General features: G+C 38.7%; 1 protein-coding gene across 7 annotated transcripts; it reads right to left on the bottom strand.

Moving 5' to 3' along the window:
• Window positions 1-1,379: 1,379 nt before the first annotated feature.
• Window positions 1,380-15,022, bottom strand: NEK3 (NIMA related kinase 3). Of its 7 annotated transcripts, none has more exons than XR_012627675.1 (16): window positions 14,849-15,022; window positions 13,469-13,697; window positions 12,567-12,660; window positions 12,250-12,347; window positions 11,140-11,223; window positions 10,545-10,612; window positions 10,339-10,425; window positions 9,209-9,263; window positions 7,108-7,308; window positions 6,656-6,725; window positions 6,009-6,055; window positions 5,015-5,114; window positions 4,473-4,619; window positions 3,283-3,417; window positions 2,499-2,606; window positions 1,380-1,551 (listed from the first exon to the last, which is right to left on the bottom strand). XR_012627675.1 is itself a non-coding variant. In XM_074859758.1 (16 exons), exons 2-16 carry the CDS (start codon window positions 13,583-13,585, stop codon window positions 1,485-1,487), a joined length of 1,497 nt encoding a protein of 498 aa, XP_074715859.1. In that variant the 5' UTR covers window positions 13,586-13,697; window positions 14,849-15,022; the 3' UTR covers window positions 1,380-1,484. The 7 variants fall into 7 exon arrangements, 6 of the variants coding, with proteins under 6 accessions (XP_074715859.1, XP_074715855.1, XP_074715854.1 ...); XM_074859758.1 differs by having other exon boundaries at window positions 2,499-2,625; XM_074859754.1 differs by having other exon boundaries at window positions 1,380-2,625; window positions 13,469-13,596.
• Between the last annotated feature and the right edge of the window lie 766 nt (window positions 15,023-15,788).

A 15,788-nucleotide genomic window follows, 5' to 3' on the forward strand; every position in this document is an offset into this window, starting at 1 on the left:
TTCTATAACATGCCCTTTGGACAAGATTAGTTATTCCTACTATCTATGTATTGGGTTTGCATGGCAAGGTTTTGGTAGCAGAGGGGGTGCTACAAGGGGTGGCTTCTGTGAGAAGCTGCTAGAAGCTTCCCCCACGTCCAATAGAGCCAATGCCAGACGGCTACAAGACAGACCTGCCAAGGCTGAGTCCATCAGTGATGGTGGTAGTGCCTCTGGGATAATGTATTTAAGAAGGGTTAAAAACTGCTGGGCAACAGCAGCTGGAGTTGAGAACATGTGAGAGCAACAACTCTGCAGACATCAAGGTCAGTGAAGAAGGTGGGGCAGGAGGTGCTCCAGGCACCAGAGCAGAGATTCCCCTGCAGGCCCTGGTGCAGCCCATGGTGAGGCAGGCTGTGCCCCTGCAGCCCACGGAGGTTAACGGGGGAGCAGATCTCCACCTGCAGCCTGGGGAGGAGCCCACGCCAGAGCAGGTGGATGCACCCGAAGGAGGCTGTGAGCCTGTGGGAAGCCCACACTGGAGCAGGCTCCTGGCAGGAGCTGGGGACCTGTGGAGAGAGGAGCCCACGCTGGAGCAGGTTTGCTGGCAGGACTTGTGACCCTGTGGGGGACCCATGCTGGAGCAGTTCGTGAAGAGCTGCAGCCTGTGGGAAGGACTCATGTTGGAGAAGTTCATGGAAGATTATCTCCAGTGGGAGGGACCCCACGCTGGGGCAGGGGAAGAGTGTGAGGAGTCCTCCCCTTGAGGAGGAAGGAGCAGCAAAGACAATGTGTGATGAACTGACCACAACCCCCATTCCCCATCACCCTGCACTGCTGGAGGGGAGGACATAGAGAAATCAGGAGTGAAGTTAAGCCTGGGAAGAAGGGAGGGGTGGGGGGAAGGTGTTTTAAGATTTAGTTTTTGTTTTCTCATTATCCTACTCTGATTTGATTGCTAATAAATTAAACTAATTTCCCCAAGTCAAGTCTGTTTTGCCCTTGACAGTAATTGGTGAATGATCTCTCCCTGTCCTTATCTCAACCCATGAGCCTTTTGTTGTATTTTCTCTCCAGTTGAAGAGGGGGAGTGATAGAGCACCTTTGGTGGGCACCTGGCATCCAGCCAGGGTCAATCCTCCACAATGTAGTATTTCAGTATGTATTCAGGAAGAAAAACTTTACACCTTCTCATACGCCATCTCCTTGAACTATGACAAGAGGGTGATTTGAACAATGCTATTAGCATTAGTGCTTTTGACTGAACATTTCTGCAAAGCTGTTACCAACTCCAAATACATTTAATATCTAGGCTTGTTTAGTTATTTGCAAGTGTTCTAGCTAAAAAAGTTTGGTTTTTCCACCCTCTTTTGTGATATAGAAAATATGCCCACTCAGAATTTTTTGAGTGAAATAATTTTATTAACTACAACTATTCACAACAATTATTTGGATTATAAATACTGGCAAGCCTAACTTCAGTTATTGTGGGTAAATTCAAGTTTTCAGTCACTGTGTTTCAATACCATTTTCAGTTCTGACACCCAGTCTGGGTCATCTTCCTCGAAGTCCCTAAAAAATTTCAAAATGTTATTTTGCAAAGCAAAGTACAACTTCATTTATCAAATCTTTATTTGCTTTTTTCCCCTGAAATTACCCTACAACTAGGAGAAATTATGTTAAAAATATCAACACAAGAGACATATTTCCTGCACCACTGTGATGAAGGAAGCAATAGATGTTCTCTTTTCAATTTATTCAAGTAAGTTTTATCAAAAGCAAAAATAAATGCATATACTAAGAGACTGCAGATGTGTTGATATTAACAGCTTGCAGCCGAACTGCAGTAATACATGCCTGAGCAGTTCATCTCCAAGTGCCACAAAAAAACCTGACATAACCCGAGATTCTGAGAATCCAAGAACCACCCCCAAAACATACAGACATCTGTAAAATACAGTATTTCTGTTCAGAATGTGTTGATGTACGCTCTGCTCTTTCAAAACCAGAAGTGGGTCACTGACAGAACATAGAAGTTAAAAAGTTACTACAAGTATATCTCAATAAATAGGTACACCAAAGTGATTTTATTGCACTATGCATGAAAGAGGAGAAAAAATAATACACAAATACAGCAAACATACCACTAGACAAGTATATTTGCCACTGGTTATCTGATCTCAAGCTCAGCGTACAAAGATGTTTCATGCAAGAAGGTTTTGCACTTTACTGTGGATCTAATTTCACCTCATGCTTTAATTTTTTCAAAGTCATCAGCAAATTATTCGCATATCTGCTCATAACAAGCAACCTGTTTAATCTCAACACCATCAATAACTATAAATATAGCAAATAAAACCTGTAAAATATCAATGCTAGTAAATTTTAACATCATTATGTAAGAGAGGGATGGATTTAGATGCTGAGAAAAATATTTTTTTTCAGGAGAATGTCTTTTTGGAAGAATCACTTTGAGGAACCAAAGAAAACAAAAATACGAGGACGTCATTTGGACATACGTGTCATCTTCATCAGATCTAGGCTCAAGTCTCTCAGAATCTATGACAACAGCTTCATGTTCACCATCTACTTCATCAGATGCTTCCGTTTCATCCGAAAGTGGACCTCTAAATATATTTTTAGAAGCTTTGAAAGTATAAAAATGAAAGTGTCACCAAAATCCTTTAATTTTAAAAATAAAATTAAGAATATAAATACAATATAGCCCGTCTAATTTGTCCCCAGATCTTAGCAGATTCCAGTACAAGCTGTTACCTATTTTAAGTGGGGAGATAAACTAATAACGCAACTGAAGTGCAGAACAAGTATTTGTGACTGTGGCTGTGCAGCTCTATAGCCTCCAGTTACCTTTTGCTGTGCCACCTTACCATCCTGTCTTCAAAACAGGGCACCACCGACGTAGTGAAGGTGGATTTACCCGATGGGGCTACAGCCTATTTACTGCACCTCCCTCATGCTTACAGCAGGCTGCTTAGTGGGATGGAGACTGCATGGCTCTGCAGTCGCTGCCTTCTTGTTACAACCTCGTTCAGCTACTGAGCTGCAAGTGAAAGTTCTTCATAGAGAGATGTAGTGGAGATGTACAATCGCTCATGAATTCTCAGCTCACATTTCTGTAATCCCACATTTCATCGGGCAAACTTTAAAAAAAACGAAACAGCCTGTTGTAACATGAAGTCGAGTGCACAAGCTCTATACATAGGGGCTATGTATGTAAAAAAGAAAAAGTCTTTATTAATAAACCTGTTTGCAAAAATATTTGCCCACAAAGTGGGGATTTACCTGGTTTATAAATTGTGTATGTTTTAAATGCTAAGCTGACATCTGCGTTACTGAGAATGTTCATCAGGGTCTGAGGAGTTTCCTTGTTCCACTGCTTACGTGGCTTATTTTCACTGTAGTTTATAACACAGCCACCTAGGTATAAAATCGTTAATAAATACTAAGACAAAATTGCATTAGCAGTGTGGATTACAAAGATCACATTCAAGAGAGAAATAGAGGAAGAAAAGAATCCAGATGTTTCCATCTGTAGCACTGCTGACCTCTCAACACGCTGAAGTTGACACTATCAGCATTAAGAGGAAAGAAAATTACAGAAGGCCGCAGTGGAGCCTTCTGCTATCACGGAGCCAGCAGAAATGGGCTGAGGGGCACGGGGTGTCCGAGCCTCTGTAAGCTTATTTGGTGGCTCTACAAATCTCACAAAACAGAGCCTGTGGCCATTTTTGTGCCTTTTAATAGCAGGGCACCTAAATACATGCATTCTTCTGCCCTCTTCCCTTGCCCTGCGTATAATTATCATGTAATGCTCCTATCACAGCTTGGGAATTTTCAGACTACTCATATCTTGATTATTTATTTCAATAGCATCTATCACATTTACTTAGAATACATATCCATAATCACATGAAATAATTCTAACAATCACATAGTGTGGGGCATTCTAAAATTGAAACATTTTTCAGAAGAAACTCCATGTTAAGTGTTCTAATTAAAAGCTGTTGATGTGGAAAAAGAATCTCTGCCTCCTATCTGAGGTACATCATTAATAGTTCTTGTCATTGGCATTATCTGTGTGTTAAATAACAACAGAAGTTGAGGTACAGATGTTACATGCTCCCAATAGTATGCTGTACTTGAAAGACGGGCAGCTGCGTTCTGCATCAAACAAATTCCTCAGTGTTACCCCCACAAATGGCATATTAAGAGGAGGGACGGTAGGATAATTTCTTTGCAATGATTATAATTTTAGGGTTGCTAATGTTATCTGCAACTTTCATCACTCTTTGCAATCCTGTCACACAAGAACACTAAGAAATTCTCTTCAGCACAGTGGACTTTTGAGTGTTAATATTTTAAAATTATTTTTACATAATTTTAAATATGCCCTGTAAAGTTTTTTTTGCTTTAAAAATCTGTAAAGAACCACTGATATTTCTTGAATTAAATCACATTTAATTAAATCTTACTTTTAGCCTCTTCAGATGTAAAACTGGAAGAAAGTAAGGATGCATTTTCCAGGACATCCACTACTGTATTGGAAATCCTCTTTTCCCATTGCCTCCTATGGGGATGTGGCAAATTAGTAATTCCTGGGAGGATGTCAGAAGTTTCTACTGTAATTGCAACAACAACAACAAAAAAAGATGATAATCAGCACCTAACTTCATTCTCTGTCCATGCAAACTAGTTCTAAGCATAAAGCACTTCACTAACAGTGATGTTTGATTCTGTGGGTGCAAGTCTGAACTTGGTAAGAGTACCCCATACATTTACTCTATACCAAATGTTTTCAGTAATTTTTTAACACTTTGGCCAAGAGGTTTTTTTTTGAAATCTCAGATGAGCTGTATATATATATAATCAATATAATTACAGAAGTAACAGACAGTGGCATGGTTTCCTATAGGTACAGACTTGTATGCTCTACCTGTTTAAATGGCTGGATCATTGATATTTAGGTATCTCTACGTAGAAGGAAATGCATCAGCCTTAAAACTATAAAACTTACCCTCTTCATCAGATTTCCTTTGTTCCTTTGTGCTTTCACTCAAATCCTTAGTAATATTTTTCTTCTCTAAGGGGCTAGGCTTGCTTTCATCTTTACTTTGCTTTAAAAGAATAAAGACTGTATTAATCATTATCCTTGTTGTCGAGAAAAACAAAGCAGTAATATTAACATAGCATTAAATATTTTAGTTTTGCTATTAAATGGCTAGCCTAAAGACCTGAAAACTAAACTACTGACACCATGAAGCCAATTGCAATTGCACTGTCTCTATTATTGCACTGCCTTTCACACTGCATGCCCTTTTTTGACAATCTGTTTTTGAAGCTAAGCACATATGTAGTTACTTGATGCAATTTGTGGTTTTATTTTTTTACATTTAAGGACAATAGCAATATAAAGATAAATGAGTCATATTCCAGGGAAAACAAGATGCACCCAAATATTAACTGCTCAGATTGACTGGTCTATTAAAAGGAAAAAAATAAAAAGCCCTACTGGCAACAGGTTTTGAAAAATATACTCAGTATGGCTGAGCCAGGCTGCATGCCCATGTACCCACAGGTGTCTTCTTGGCCACCTGTGACTTAATTCTCCTCACCTGAAATCTCACATGGGCCCTAAAACCTGGTGAGAATTCAGACTAGAATGTTTCCACAGCAGCCTGTTCAAAATGTGTCCCTAGAGCAAAGAAAATGCACCAGTTTTTGCAGTATCCCAAAACATAGAAAAACAGGAGAGGGGTTTTTTGGGGGGGTTGGGGTTTTTTTTTGACAGCGCTATAAGGAAATCCACTTTGAAATGAAACTAAATGTGGGAAGCATCAAAAAGTTACAGTGGTGGGAAATGCCCAGGAAAACTGCAGTTTTAACACAGATGACCTAGTAGGCTGATCTATGTTTTAGCATACTAATAATTTTCCATATGAACTTTTCTGTAATACAGAACATTCTGAATTACTGAAGTACAAATACTGTATTTATATTTGAATACTTACCCTATTTTCTTTCATATTATTTGAGCCTCCACCAGCCATGACATTACCTGATACATTAAGGAACAGGTTCAAGAGTTAATACTTTTAGAAAACATTTGTGCTAAAGTGGTATTCCAGAGGTGTGACAGCAACACCACTGAACCAAGCAATGAAAATTATGTGAAAGCTTCTTCACACTTCTACCAACATAGCTTATTCTCAACAGGGAGTCCCTCTACTATTCAGTTCCAAATGTGTACAAATTTTGGTGTAGCTACATTTATGCAGAAGAAAATCCAACATTCTCTCTAAAGATTAAATAATGAAAATAACTTGCTTCACCATATTCTGGGAAAGAAACCACTGTCATATTTAAAATATATGCAACAGCTAGAATTTTTGCTAATTTTAAAATTCAGAGGTTTAATTCTAGCACAAGTCTTAAGACTCACAATGTATGTATTGTAGCTCTGCACTGTACTTCTCATGCTGGAATATAATTTACACCCTTCAGGCATTTTTCCATTCAAGTTCAACAATATTAGATTTTGAAATAATTAAAAGTAGATTTGAACATACAATACTAATGTTTTATTGCTGTATTTAAGATCTTACAATTCCTAGTCATTTTGTCATTCCTTACATCAAGAAAAACGTTGCTGACTTACCCTCTGGTCTCGCTGCATTGCGTTCATGTTTTGTGGTTTCCTTCAATACCTGCTCAAACTCATTTGTCATCTGGAATATGTATGAAGAGATGCAAGTACTGCACCATTTTAACCTTTCACAAATTATTGTATATGTTATTTGTTAAAAACACTTACCATAGAAAAGCACCGTTACAGCTAACCATATCTAATTAGCACCGCTACAGCTAACAGCTAACAATATCTAATTTTAGCAGCATCATGTCAAAATTCAACTTCTATTTTCAAAACAAACCCTTCTAAAAACTCAAGTTTTCTGAGAACTCTAGAACTGTATTTATGGCTTTTAGAGTAGGACCTACACAACACTGCATTTCATACTGTTATACACTAACAAACTATAAAAGAAACTGATTTAGTGTCTAAAATGTAGATACTATTGTTTAAATCTAGAGACAAAGAATATACTGTACCTCAGAAGGCAAACAATTTTTTATAAGTTTGGTTAAGCAACCTCTTGCAAGAATAGTACTGGCTGATGGACGATTCTTGGGATTTCTCTTAAACATCTGTTTTATTAAGTAATGAAGTTCATAGGAATAGTGAGATGGTAGTGGATTGTAGGACCCTTTGCATATCTTAAGGATGAGATGTTTCCAGCTATTGGCTTGAAACTGCATTAAAAATAAATGACCATTAGAGCATGGAATTTAAGTGTAAGGTAGAAAGAAGCTGACAGAATTTAAGAGCAACTTTAACATTTTTATATAAAAATGCATGGTATGTATGTGTGTAGGCTTGCTATTACCATATTGATTTGGCTCCCAATTTGACCGTTTCAGGGCTCTTTAACTCCGGTGTGGAATAATGACCCTAAGTGAACACATCAGTAACTTTCCTTTACGTTTTGTAGGGCTATTACATAGGCATTTATATATGTTAACAATGACAGAAATATAATTTGCTGAGAATGAAAACATCACAGTTTGCATAAAAAGTTTGTCTAAAACCAGATTATAATGGACACTGCAAACAATAACCTGTACAACTGGAAATGAGGCAGGAGTTACTCCTATAAATTTAGGATTGTTCAAATTTTATTTTTGTAGGAATAGAGCATTGAGAATATTTGGATCACCTTAGTGTCCTTTACTTCATATACTTGAGATCAGAATCAAACTGCAAGAGTGAAACTGTAAGCCAGGAAAGATGCAGACTTCGATTAAAAACAAAAAAAAAAATCAATCTACGTGAAATGGCTGAAGTTGTTACTTTCCTCAGCTGACTGTTAACCAGTCTTCAGTCAGGAATTACTGCTTCCAAGCAGAAGTCATCGGACAACTGCATTATCAGCAGGGACAGCTATAACCATGGCTGGCAACAGCCTGAGCAAAAATGGCTGAGGATTTCTATCTCCATGCAGAGTTTTCTTACGGTACACTCCGCTGGCTTGGCTGCAGAGTGCCAAGCATCCACAGCACGCAGCACCTTTTATATCACCTCTGATAGATTATGTAATAACATATGTGACCATCACATAAAACCAGATACATAACATTTCACTGCTGCTAAAAAGGAAGACTCCTCTCCTTTGCATCCCAGCTCTGAGCGCTCCTGAATAGCTGTGACACTGCCAAAGCCTTGCCACAGACCTACCTAGGCTAACACGTGTCTGCGAGCAGACTCCTTTATCACTCAGTCACGTACAGTATAAACTTCTAAACTCTTATACTGCTAGCAGTTGCAGCTGTAGAGAAGCTTTTGCTGATACACAGGATTTCAAGGTATAGTATTAGCTCGATGAAAGGAAACTGCTGCTTATAAAAAACTAAGACAAAATGACCTTAAATTAGGATGATCTCATTGTCTTGCAAAACAAACATATGCTGATAAGGGCTCTAGTGTTAGCCATGTGTCTGGATATAGAAGCCAGAAGAAGTTAACACATAAGCAGCATAGCATCAACATTGTAAAAGTGTCCCAGAAATGACAGACAGAACTGTCCATCAGGGTTCCTGCTGCCCCAACAGCAGGATACTGCTTGGACAGTGACTTGTTTGATTTGAAGAATAAGCAAATAGGTATATCACTGATGCGAGGTACAAAACTGCTTATTGCTCACTATATTTTACTATACTCGCACACAATATATTTTCATTAGCAACAATTTTGCATGTCCTTGCCCCCATCTTCTGTGATCATCTCGATCCTGTAAAACACAACGCTCATTGCAACATCCCTGCAGATATCTGGAACCAGCCTGTCACCTGCTGGACTACTTAGTAAGCCCCACATCACCTCACTGATACTGAGGAAAATTAACCAAGAAAGAAAAAAAGAATGTTTCCTAACAATTTAGAAAATCGAGTGTTTTACAGAAGGGTCCGGTAGGTCCCAAGAAGGCATAAAATGAAGGAGGGTGGGAAGGATGGAGTAACACTTCCCTCTTTCAGGAGCAGCAGCAAACACGTCAGTCAAATATATAATTGACTGAATACTTCAAACTACAGCTAACTGCTAATTAAATTTTAAGGAATTTCAACACTTTTCTGATAGCAATAAAGCTATACTTACTGGATGTCTAAGAGTGCACAGCTCATATAGAATACATCCCAGAGACCATATATCACTGTCGGTATAGAGAAAGATGAGAAATTTTGAGCCAAAAAATACAATTTAATATCCTGCCTAGAAAAAGTGAAATTATATTATGTGTACATAACTGAATTGAACAAACTAAAAGTGAATATAAGTAACCATAAAAGACAATACAATCATGTGTTTAACCTCTCCAGTGGAAATGATCTTATTTTCTCCCACCCTGATGTAAAAAAGGATGGTTATCGTACAGTTGTAGTTGGCTTTTTATTCCCAGAATGTCTTCTAAGCAATTTGCTGCAGTAATCTCTATCCTTCCACACTCCGAAGCCTTGTATTCCATGGCCCTTAGCATCACATGGCAGACACACAATCCTAATTCTGGGTTGGAATTCTGGCCTTGCCAATGAGAATTCTCTTACTGAGAATGAAAACATCAACTTCTGCCACCTGCAGAAGAAGCAACAGATGCCTTTCTTGCAAGAGGAGCAGAAAAAACTTAAGCACTAGAAGGTTTCTTCTCTCCACTGAAAATCAGTCACTTGGTTCAGGTACAACTAGGGTCACAGAACAGATCTAGGGGAGGAGATGTAAAATAACTTAATATTTTGGAGTCTGGGAGGAAGCTGTAAACACCATACTATCCAGAAGCTCTCCGAAGTTCTTGCATAAGGACCAGAATAACTGGGCTCTGCAAATTTAAGTCATCAGTTCTGTAGCCATTATCCCTGCATTATCAGGACTGGCAAGAGCTTAAAAAATAAGACCAGCCAAAAGACACAAACACATAGATATGTATGGGTGTGCGTGCATACATACATGTGTGTATGTCTGTATGTATATATTTACTCTCCCAAATGCACAGAGAAGTCTGCTCACCAGTTTTCAAACCTTTAAGACTAAAAATATTGTACACTCAGTTACCTAAGTAAAGAGGAATTTAGGCCTTTTTATCTTAAAAAAACCCTGTAATTACCTCTTTCTAAATATTCCTCAGCTCAGTATCTTCTCCAAACCACATACGGATAAGCCACAAAGACAGATTGAGACAATAAAAAGACGTACATTAGTCGGGCATTATTTGTGATCACTGAAAACACGACTACCTTTTGTTGTTGTATGGCATGCTTTCCCATATTTCTGGAGGTACGTAATAAGGAGTTCCCACATATGTGCAAGCATATGACACTGGACTATTGAAACAACAAAGAAGAAATGCCAGATGAAAAGTAATTATTTAAGAGATCTGTACTATTTATCAGTGATAAAATAAAACTTTACACCACTGAGATCACTGGAGATATCCACATACTGTGCAAGAAGGCGTGCAGATCCAAAATCTCCCAATTTGACTTTTCCATTTTGAGTGAGGAAAACGTTCTGCATTTCAAGAGAAGGACAGATTTACATACTTACATATTCTTCTAGGAAACATTTCTGTAGTTTGTATATACAGAAAACACAGTGATAATCACTTCTGATATTTTATCTTTCTATTTCCCTTTACTTGCTTCTCCTAATACTTCTACCAAAAAAAAGTTAAGAACTATGTTGTGTTTAAAGAGAGATGGAAAGGTTATATGGGCCTAAACCCCCAGCATCAGTAGCAGAGGAAGAATGAGAGCTTAGAAACGGCTTAATCTCTATGCTGTACTCAAACTACTAAAGCCACACACAAGCAATTGGTGCTATCAGCAGTGTGGATACAAAGGGTATAGCTATACTTAGACGATGTTTACACCCAGTGTTACATCATCCCATATACTCAACAGTTTCATTTACCTAATATTCTTAAGCCTAAATGAAAAGAACACCATGTAGCAGTAACAGGAAATTATGAAAGAGGGAGTTGAACTTTTGCATGCAGAAGAGAGTTTATTAATGGCAACAAAACTTGCTCTGTTCACCTTGGATTTGATATCCCTGTGCAACACACGTTTATCATGAATGTGCTTCACACCCAGGCACATCTGCACAAACCAGTGAAGGATCTGAAAAGAGTTACTAAGAGTTATAACAGCTCAATGCTGTATGTAATGAATACTTTACTAATAGATAAAAAAACATTAAGAAAGAGAAGAAGAAACCATGTTCAGAGTATCTGGGAGTTAAAAGTAACTTTAGTGTAATGGCCTCCAGTCAGCATGAAAGACTGAACTCTTTAAGATAAAGTATATTTTAACATGGCAGAAGGAATGTTTGCTGCCTGTGTCTAGAAAACCCTAATAATATAAAACAATAATGAAGCTAGGGAGTCACTACCTGGCACTTTATAAGCATGCCAATTACACTTTCATAGTAAACCAGCAAATTAAAAAAACAAAAAACACACCAAGATAACATACTGTTTCTAAAAGGAAATGTATTATTTTTAAAAGTACAAAATAAAGGTTTTAGAGATGCTTGGCCAACCCAGATATCAGATTAGGTGAGGATTCTGGTCATTTCATTTTAACTAAGATGATGCTTCTAACTGTGACAGGAAGTAGTTTTCAGTCACTACAATGTCACTTTGGACCTTCTCCTAAGTAATTTTATAGCCTCTGTGACAAAAGGAGTTAATGCCTGCTGAATGATTTAAACAATTAATTGCTACATAACACGTAGGCATTTAGTCTCCTGGCTAGTTTCATTTATCTCACCAGAGTGCTTTATTTACTTTTCATTTGCAGTATCTCTTACTATGCTTTAAATTCTGAAGGCTGAAGTTTGTGTTAAATTCTTACTTAATTTCATAAATTTATGCATGCAAACCTGACTGTATTTTTCACATTGCCTGCACAGATACAGATGCAGACAGCAGTCTCTTTCTTATCCCTTTCAGTCCAATTTTCATCTTGTTTGCTGGAAATTATCAAAGAAATAATGCTTCTATTTTATCTATAACTGACTTTGTTTCATTTAAGGTACTTTAAGGTGTTTGTTTATCTATAATTTGTTTTATGTAGTGTAGGGTGCTTTAGTTTACATGAAAAAGGATTCCTAGGTCCTTGGTTCAAAACAATGTCTTTTCTTACCGTATCTTCAGGAAACAACTTTCCTCTTTGGTGTTTAATCTTTTGCATCAGATCTCCATCATCACAATATTCCATCACTATATACAGATGTCCATCAGCTAAATTTTAGGTAATTTAAGAATAATCAGTAATTTCATTAGCAAGATAAGTATATTATTGTTACTATAAAGCTCTGACTACACGCTATGTATTATGTATTATAATAAACATGCATTTTGTTTATAACACATACTATAAACAGACACAAAAAGTAATCTTGATCCCTCAGGAGCATGCAATTTTAAACAAAATAAAGATATCTAAGTTTTTATATTTACCTTCAAATGATTCTTTATAGGCAACAATATTCGGATGTTTCATTTTAGCCAAAAGAACTGCTTCCTTCCTAGAGTTCTCTACATCAGATGAAGACTGAAAATGTAAGTACACTTATATAAATGTCACACTCATGGATTTTCATTTATACAGATGATGCACCTCACTTTCCAAAATGCAGGTATTTTTAAGAATTGTTCTTCAGTTATTTTAAAAAGTCATTTAGAAACTTGAAAACTCCCATCATTTTTTAATTTATGCTTTATTACTAGTTGAAAATGTCATTGGATTTTTTTGGGGATTGGTTTGGTTTGGTTTTTTGAGAGGATATCTTCCTACTTCAATTAATTATTTTCTTCTATTTTAACAATGCAGAACTATGTAACAAAGCAGCATGCACTGACTTTGGAACAGCTGACAGTCTACACTGCATGAACTCCATATAAAGACAAGTGCCCAGGTATTAACAGAGCTTCAGCCTTGATAAGGCTGGTGCCTCCCATTTTGTGATTTTTTTGTTAGCTATGTGTAGAGAAGGTAACCTGCATAACATTACCAGCAATAATATGAGGCTAATTTCCTCATTAGGTATTGCAGATGAAATCTGTGTTCTAGTGAAAACAATGGGAATCCAGCCCAGGGCATCAGGAGAACAGGGGTTTAATTCTAAGTGTCTTCTCTATGTGCCACACTTCCCAAAACATAACCAGACACCTTCTGAAACAGGGTGGATTTTGCTACTTTACTTATTATCAACATCAACTCAGACATAGTTATGTAGATACCATGCAACTGTCTTAATACACAAAACTCTCAGCAAAAGTGTTCAAAAATATATCCAGAACTATGATTTTTTAAAATGTTTTTTAAGTGGTGGGTGAGATGATGTACATGTCACGCTTACCATGGGAAGTCTTATCTCCTTCATTGCATACTTCTGGTCACTGATTCTATGATAAACTAGGAGAGCTCTGCCAAAGGATCCCTCTCCCAGTACTCTCAACACTTTGTATTCTTCCATTCTTTATAAGCCTAGGTCAAACACTTATCTTCAAACACTGACTTTCACAGGATGATCTTCTAAACTTTGTCATAACCTTGATTCATTTTTTGAAATTTGTTGTTAATATAATCTGCATGAGAAAAAAATCCCCACAAAATAACGAGAACGACTGATAAATGTGGGTACCTAGAACTCTTCAACATTACCATAAACACAATTCCAACCACCGTTTCTGTGATTTTGCTGAAAATGAGGCCTTCAGAAAATTCAACTCAAAGTACCGTAGTGTATCTCTGCATTTTTTAATTTTGAATGCTAAAGCTCTTTGAAAATGTAAATTATAGACCTGCAATTTAGTATCTTCATTACCAGCATTTCTGCAGGTGGTTTCATAATGTTCATAACTTCGAAACAAAACTCACAGGCACAATAATATAAACAATAAGCTTCAAGCTTCCAGGGACAATTCTCACCTAAAACAGTGTAAGCACAGGATCAAAATGGAGAAAGTTACTGGTGTTCATGCACAAAGCTCTCATCAACTGGCAGAATAGAATAGAATAGAATAGAATAGAATAGAATAGAATAGAATAGAATAGAATAGAATAGAATAGAATAGAATAGAATAGAATAGAATAGAATTTCAGTTGGATGGGACCCACAACAATCATCTAGTCCAACTGCCTGATCACTTCACAGCTGACCACAAGTTAAAGCATGTTCTTAAGGGCATTGTTCAAATGCCTCAAACACAGGCTTGGGGCATCAACCCCAAGGAACCCTCTAGGAAGCTGTTCCAGTGTTTGACCACCCTCTCAGCAAAGCAATGCTTCCTAATGCCCAGTCTAAACCTCCCCTGAGACAGCTTTGAACCAATCACATCACTGGATTTACAGACTATGCGCTTTCTTCAAAGCGTTGGTACTGTTAAGCTAGTTATCCATGATTCAAACATTGCTTTACGTGTGCACTGTATTTTAACAGGCCAACGAGTTGTTTTTAGAAGGCATCTTGGGGCTTGTTTCTGCAACAATAAAATGCCGATTTACTCAGAGGCTGGAAAAGAAACATGCTCATTAATTTACTTGAAAACTCTGAAGGCACCTAAGTGATGACTAAGGATGGTGTTTTTCAGGGGAACGGGCACACTCCGTGTGTGCTTCACGTTAACAGCAGTTACACCTACCAGCTATGGCTCCCCTACCCTGAGGAGGGGAAGCCGAAGCCCACCCTCAGCCCCTCAGGCCCCGCCGGGCCCTCAACGCGGGAGGCGGTACTCACCTCAGAGGGCCACGTAAACCGCCGGGGCCTCCGCCCGGCCTGTGGAAAGGCCCTCGGGCAGGCCCGGCGCTTGCTTCCAGCCGGGCCGAGCAGCACCGCCAGCCTTCCCACGGCGGCCTGGGCTGAGGGCGGGGGGTCGGGAAGGAAGACGGCGCGGCCTCAGAGGACGAGCGGGACCGGGGGCGCGGGCGGGGCGTCGCCCCGCCCGCGCCCCCGGTCCCGCCCGTCCTCTGAGGCCGCGCTGTGAGCGGCCATGGCGGCCCAGCCTTCCATGGAGGTTTTCCCGCTGACTGTTCCTCAGAACATTGCTAATTGCGCTTATACCCGGTGTTTATTAACAGTAAACAGCCCACACACACCCCTTGCCCAGCGCCTCAGGGGGGAGACCTGCTAATACCTCGCGACTCCACGCTGCACAAAAAGTCAGGGTGCAAGTCCCCGTTAACAGTTTCGCAATTGCTTCCTTCACTGTAGCGAGAGACTAATTTGTGCAGAGCTTGGTACTAGTGAGTGAAATAAATGAAGCCTTAGGCCAGGAGTTGTGCTTTAACTTCGTTTTTTTTGTCTATGGAAACACAATCAGTAGGTAAGGAAGTGTAAGTAAAACTTTTAACTACAAGATACTCTGTAACAAAAGATAAGTGTTTCAGGACAAACAAAACCAGCTAGAGCTGCCTGCAAATCATAGGAGTCAGAATGGCAGAATGATTTCCACCATTTTGCTTTCCATGCTGGAAAAAGCATTTCCACTTTACAGACTTCCAGGTTAAAATTTTTTAAAAAAAAAAAAAAATCACTGAGCTTAACTCCATGCAGCCCCAGTCAGTGCCCATGAGAGAGGAGAACCAGCACAACACAGATGCTCTGGTCAGCACATGATCTACAAGATGCAGCGGACCACATCCCTTCTGCAGACAAGATTTAGCTGAAGTCTGAATGC

Source organism: Strix uralensis, chromosome 2, assembly GCF_047716275.1.
Source record: "Strix uralensis isolate ZFMK-TIS-50842 chromosome 2, bStrUra1, whole genome shotgun sequence".
NCBI lineage: Eukaryota > Metazoa > Chordata > Aves > Strigiformes > Strigidae > Strix > Strix uralensis.